Source organism: Salmo salar, chromosome 03, assembly GCF_965601325.2.
Source record: "Salmo salar chromosome 03, fSalSal1, whole genome shotgun sequence".
Classification (NCBI taxonomy): Eukaryota; Metazoa; Chordata; class Actinopteri; order Salmoniformes; family Salmonidae; genus Salmo; species Salmo salar.
In genome coordinates, this window is record NC_138293.1 from 32,109,364 (window position 1) to 32,116,420 (window position 7,057).

At 39.6% G+C, this 7,057-nt stretch overlaps 1 protein-coding gene across 1 annotated transcript; it reads left to right on the forward strand.

Annotated features, from left to right (window-relative positions):
- Positions 1-1,170: 1,170 nt before the first annotated feature.
- Positions 1,171-4,295, forward strand: LOC106599911 (forkhead box protein F2). Its single transcript, XM_014191262.3, has 2 exons — positions 1,171-2,588; positions 3,982-4,295. Exons 1-2 carry the CDS (start codon positions 1,613-1,615, stop codon positions 4,155-4,157), a joined length of 1,152 nt encoding a protein of 383 aa, XP_014046737.1. The 5' UTR covers positions 1,171-1,612; the 3' UTR covers positions 4,158-4,295.
- Positions 4,296-7,057: the final 2,762 nt, after the last annotated feature.

A 7,057-nucleotide genomic window follows, 5' to 3' on the forward strand; every position in this document is an offset into this window, starting at 1 on the left:
CTTTGCAGCAATTTAACCATGAAGGCCTGATTCACGCAGTCTCCTTTGAACAGTTGATGTTGTGATGTGTCTGTTACTTGAACTCTGTAAAGCACCCCCACACCATCACACCTCTCAAATTTGTCAAAGGTCCATGAAGGCCTGATTCACGCAGTCTCCTCTGAACAGTTCATGTTGAGATGTGTGAAGTGCAATCTGAGGTGCAGTTAATTGCCAATTTCTGAGGCTGGTAACTCTAATGAACTTATCCTCTGCAGCAGAGGTAACTTTGGGTCTTCCTTTCCTGTGGCGGTCCTCATGAGAGCCAGTTTCATCATAGCGCTTCATGGTTTTTGCGACTGCACTTGAAGAAACTTTTAAAGTTTTTGATATTTTCCTGATTGACTGAACTTCATGTTTTAAATTAATGATAGACTATCGTTTCTCTTTGCTTATTTGAGCTGTTCTTGCCATAATATGGACTTGGTCTTTTACCAAATAGGGCTATCTTCTGTATACCACCACCAACTTGTCACAACACAACTGATTGGCTCAAACGCATTAAGAAGGAAATAAATTATACAAATGAACTTTTAACAAGGCACCTGTTAATTGAAATGCATTCCAGGTGACTACCTCGTGCAGCTGGTTGAGAGAATGCAAAGAGTGTGCAAAGCTGTCATTAAGGCAAACGGTGGCTGCTTTGAAGAATCTAAAATCTAAAATATATTTTGACTTGTTTATTAACACTTTTTTGGTTACTACATTATTCTATATGTGTTATTTCATAGTGTTGATGTCTTCACTATTATTCAACAATGTAGAAAATAGTAAAAAGAAAAGAAAAACCTTTGAATGAGTAGGTGTGTCCAAACTTTTGACCGGTACTGTATATACCTAAAACTAGAATTCTAGTAAATAGGATAGGCCTACGTTATGTTTATGACTCATTCATGGTTAACTTGGAACCATTTCCTTCATCGTCTGGCGTGTTGCACTGTTGACTGGAATGTCTAAATGAGTTTGATAAATGGTGTAATTGCGTGTATGAGAGTTGTGAGGAGTGGGTGGGAAGAGGTCTCTGTTAGTCTTCTGCGCTTGTGCTGTGATGTGTGTGGCTCTTGCTAGAATCATGTCTGGACCGCTGGACCGGGGCCAGATCTGGGAGGGGGTGGGTCTCGAGTTCCTGGCGATTTCTTGGAGGGATTTAGCCGGGATCTAGGGGGCAGAGGGAGATTTAAGAATTGATAGGTGGTCGAGTTTTGTTTGGCCGAGTGGATATGCGCAAGAAAGTCGAGGAGCTTTATGTTTCCCCTCTTAAAGGATTATTGCCAGCGATGGCCACAGTGAGACGGAGCAGGAGCAGCCGCCACACCGATACTCAGCTGCTGTTCCTGATTACAACTGCAATAAACGCGCAGTGAATCGCCACTGGACACTAACCTCTCCAATTATCACATTTGGAAACATATTTTTAGAACGTCTGAAGGAGTTCTGCCAATACTGAGACTGAAGTATTGGGTGTAGGATACTGCTCTCATTTCAGGTCAGTGCAAAAAAAAGAAGAGAGCATTGGTCATACTCTTGGTTATAGGCTACTCATACTCCTCTGTGTCCCAATTTGGGCGCAAACATGACGACTGAGAGCTCACAGCAACATCTGGACTCGTCTCATCCTCTGAGATCCAGCCCAGCAGCCGGAGTGATGCACGCCACTCAGATGAGCGCACAGCCAGCGGCGGAGAGCTCACCAAATGCGTCAAACAAAAGGAAAAAGGGCAACTCTGGCTTGAGGCGTCCTGAGAAGCCGCCCTATTCATACATCGCCCTTATTGTGATGGCTATCCAAAGCTCCCCAACAAAGAGGCTTACTCTGGCTGAAATCTATCAGTTTCTTCAGGCCCGTTTCCCGTTCTTTAGGGGGTCTTACCAGGGATGGAAAAACTCTGTGAGGCACAACCTGTCCCTAAACGAGTGCTTCATAAAACTGCCCAAGGGCCTCGGCAGACCAGGCAAGGGACACTACTGGACCATTGACCCGGGCAGCGAGTTTATGTTCGAAGAGGGGTCCTTCCGTCGCAGACCTCGCGGATTCCGTAGGAAATGCCAAGCTCTGAAACCCATGTATCGAATGATGAATGGCATCGCATTTGGCGCGTCGATACTGCCCCAAAACTTCGATTTCCAGAATCCCTCTGCGTCCTTGGCATGTCATAATGGTTACAACTTGGACGTGATGGGGAACACGGTGCCAGGGAGCTACGACGGGCTGGGTGGAGGGCATCATGTTCCTCACATGTCGCCAAGCCCCGGGTCCACCTACATGGCTGCCTGTCAGGTGTCGTCTAATGGAGAATACTGCCCAGACAACAGTAGTAGCCCTCTGCACTCATCGCCGGCGGCGATGGCAGCAGGCACCTTGGACTGTCACTCTCCCTATACCAGTGCCCCCTCACACTGGACATCACCAGGTGTGTCTCCATACATCAAGCAGCAATCCCTGGCCTCAAACAGTCCCACATCCTCTGCCTTGCACTCGAGCATATCCCCTTACTCTCTGGAGCAAAGCTATCGCCATCACAACGGAAGAGACTCATCTGATATTTCAAGTAAGCCTGTTTACTTTACTAATAGGCAAACACAGTATTTAATTGCATGGGCACACTATATGGCCTATTATAACATATGCAACCCATTAATAAATATTCTACTCTTATGTAAAGTTTGCATTAAATCGTGCGTATTTATATCTAGTCGAGACGGGCAGTTGCTGATTGCGAATCATAGGGAAGAGGACATTGGGCCTAGTTAGGCAACACTGGCATTGTTCTGCTTGTCCATTTATGAATAAAAGACAATTGTAGAACTATGATAATATAACTAAAAACATAAATAATTAAGTAATATTAATATTAATGCAAATTCTAATGCCAAGATTAACATAATCACTCTCAAGGAAGTAAAAGAAAAACGGTAGCCTATATTTTATTTTCAAGGCTATAGGCCAGCTCAGTCACAGACCGACTTACAAACACCAATATATGACATGACAATAATATGTCGACACCTAATTATGTGTATAATAATACACAAAAATGTACAAACATCCTTTAGATTTTTATTGGGGGGGGGGGGGGGGGGCTATATGTTGTTCCATGTAGTGAAGCTGTTTTTCAACGCGTTTGTATGGGCTAATAGCAGTAAGGCCAAAAACTGTAGCCTAGATTTTATTTTCAAGGCTATAGGCCTAAATGATAATGCGCCAAACACCAATATATGACATGACAATAATATGTCAACACCTAATTATGTGTATAATAATACACAAAAATACATCAGTAATGTCAACAACCAAGTATGTTTTCCCTATCCATACATATGGTTGATTCTAGGCATTGATTCTAGGCATCTAGGTGTCTGTGACCTTTGTGCGCAATGGTCTCCATAAGAAACCACACATACATATGAACAATAATATCACAGAATTAAATAGTTTCATTACAAATACAAATTATGTTTGTAAAGTCATTCATCACTAAATATAAAGCAAAGTATTCATGGCAAATATCAAGGACACTTTTCCAGGAAAATATTCAAAACCTTATGTTTACAAATGATCTATTATTTTCACATTGTAAAAGTGATGTAGCCTATATATATATATAGGCTACATCACTTTTACAATGTGAAAATAATAGATCATTTGTATATATAATATATATATATATATAAATAAAAAGAAATATAAATAAAAATATGTGTGTGTTTCATGAATTCGTTTGTATTTTGCATGTATGCTCTAAATGATCTGCATGCAGTTGTTTTAGGAAAAATGTAGCCTACCATTTAAGAAAAATAAATAGAGTACATTCCATTGGCATAAATACAACGTCCAAATATTGGCGCCATGGAGTTCTTTCATTTTTTTGTATTAGAACAAGTTGGTTTCGTATTTTAAAAAGCTTTGTGTTTGACTGTCACGTCTCTTCCATCTGTTTGCAGTGGGATTATCTCGATACTCAAGCCATTCATCGCCAGTATGTGACAGGAAAGATTTTGTTTTGAACTTGAACGGAATCTCTTCATTTCACCCACCAACTGCCAGTGGATCGTATTACCACCAGCTACATCACCATCACCAGAATGTCTATCAGGACGTCAAGCCATGCGTCTTGTGAAATCAACGCGTTAATTCCACTGCCATCTCGGATGAGGATCACAACAACTACACAGCTACTATGTACAAGCCATAAGCTTCCTTGTCATTTGTCCCAGATGCCAAGACCTGTAAAAATGTGTGTGTGTGTGTGTGTGTGTGGGGGGGGGGGGGGGGGGGGGGGGGGGGGGTTGTTTATGTAGACTATATACAAAATGTCAGTCATTCTGTCTGTGAGAACTTCTATGCCATAACACCTTTCCGGAGAAATGAAAAACTTTAGGACTGTGTGCATGGAGTAAAAATGAAGAAGAAAAAAAATCATACATGTAGCCTATTGCCATTGTCAAGGACGGCTCAGACAGCTATTGGATATAGTTGATCAATGACATCTCAAGTCAGCCTTCCTTCAAACTCTGTCACCATGCCATGATGCATTCAGGAGTAAACTAATTGTGTCGTTTCATTCATATTGTAGGCTAGTGTTTGAGTATAAGTTATCAACACGGATAAAATGCAATACAACTACGTTAAATGTGTTTCATTAAAAATACATGTACATTCACTCCGATTTATCTTTACCTATTTGCACTTAAATCTAAACCCTTGAGTTTTCGAAAAGATTTCGCTGCATCAAGTCAATAAAGAGATCTATTTTAAAACTGTTTGGGTTAATTCTTATTCAAGGATAGGCTAAATGTTTATGCTATGCTATGCAGCATATCGCAAACCCTATAGGATTGTATACAGCGTGGGAGATCTTTTGGGACTACAATTACCTAAAATTGTCTTTGAGTTCTTTATGACAAATTAGGTGTTTTATGAAATTGTTTTTTGTTATTATAAACCTTAATATAACTGTTATTAATACACAGATTGTTATTGTTATAGCCTACTATTTGAATTCAACGAATTCACTGTTGACAAGTAAATGACAAACACATGAATACATCTTATGTATTATATTTAGCATTTATAAATGCAATCATTATCAATGTTGGGTCAGAAATTACCCCCGTTGCTTTTAACATACAAATATGTTGGTGCTTTTAGGATTCATTTCCATTGGGATCGAATATATAACATGATCATACTAATATCAACATATTGTTACATATTTGTTACAGAATACATTGGACAAATAATCACAACGGCATTACATTTGAGATAACCCATTGGTTAAAACTTTGAAATGTGGACTTTCAAAGTGCTAGCTACCATCCACTACAACCTTTTGAACATACGTAGGCCTACAACTCAACCAAGACTGTTTCTTCTCTAAATCCTGATTTTTAAAAATCTGATTCTGAGGAATGACTCCTGTGTGGACATGTATGTTTAGTATAATTATTTGTGAGATATCACTTGGCTTGACCTGGTTATACAATAATAAACGTGTACACATTTGGATGGAATTGAGCATTGACATGAGGTGAGGTCAGTGGCTGGCTAGGAACTGCCTGTCTAAAAAAAAACAGATTTACTCACAAATGAACTTTGATGAAGCAAAAATGTACTATACAACAGATAACTCCAACAATCAGGCATAAGCTATTAACCGAAATTAACAACGTCAAGAAAAATCCTCAAATGTAAATACCAATGTAGCCATGATACACAAGCGATAGCCTGAGATGGTGGCATATTTCATATCATCCTACAAAATGACACACTGATCATCATAGCTCAGCCATAGACCGAGTTACAACTGATAGCTGGAACTAAAATACCAACATATGGACACATTTCATCCAAATCATCGCCAACACAAACCCCATAGCCTTTCACAATGGATTTACAATTCTTACAATGCACAGCATGCTGCGTGTGCAAACGCACACACATACAGTACTGTATATAATAAATATGGTATTAACAAGATCTTCACATCAACACTTGAAATTAATGAAAAATGCAGTTTAAAATGCAAAAAAAAGTGTCTCAAAATGAAGTTCTACCTTAATAAATAAAATGCATCAAAATGATGTTGTCTATTCTCATATTCATTCAACAGTAGCCTAACCCGTAAAATGCAAAGGAAAATGCATTTAGAAAATGCATCGTTGTAGGGCCAAGGATGACAAAATGATCAAATCTGGCTTTCATTTGAACACTGATATTGTCAAAAAATGTTGTAAAACATTCCTCTAGTCTCATCTGTAAACATCTTGTCTGCTTCGGTTTCTGTGTCTGTCAGGCTGAGTGTGGTTCATTTGATAGGATGATTTTCTGTCCCTTCCTCTGATGAAGGTCGGGAAACTCCGGTGTTGGTCTCCCTCTCTGAATTATACCAAGTTTTCCTTCAAAATCCAACTTGGAAAATTGTTTTAGGTGCAGTATAGTATCAATTGGTCAGGTTGCTAGCTTCGTTCAGTTTAAAGGATGTGAGCGCCAAATTATGTAGACACGCCCACATGTGCAGAGTTTACCCCAGGTTTACCCACACAACATGATGAGGCAATACTCATGAGCAAAATAGGAAATTGGCTCAACGCACAAATTAAACTACAGGCATAGCAGCGAGGCCTATGCTGACCCAATCCAGACAGTGATTGTATGGGAACGGCCTTGCACGTTAAGATGCCGTTTTAGCCAATTTTGAAATGTTGAGTATAAAAACCACCAGAATCAGCTTTTTTATTAGACTATCACAGGGTAAGCACTGCCTGCACTGCCTACCCTGCCTGCATGTCACTGTAACTGAGACATAGCTGACTAGAGAGGAGAAAGAAAGACAAATAGATACAAGGTGGAGAAACATACATGATTTGCCATTGTGAAATGAATAGTAGCTAAAAGACATACATTATGTAGCCTGAAATCTGAATACCTGAAAACAATAGTGAAATAGAACTATACTCAAGTTTGGGTTTCAGGTGATTTGTTATGCATACCAGTTGCTCACAAATCCATCTATAGCAA

Excerpts from the sequence above, each read along its gene's own strand:
- LOC106599911 (XM_014191262.3), top strand. The coding sequence starts at position 1,613 with ATGACGACTGAGAGCTCACAGCAACATCTGGACTCGTCTCATCCTCTG. Across the intron at positions 2,589-3,981 it reads AGACTCATCTGATATTTCAA|TGGGATTATCTCGATACTCA; the intron begins GTAAGCCTGTTT and ends ATCTGTTTGCAG.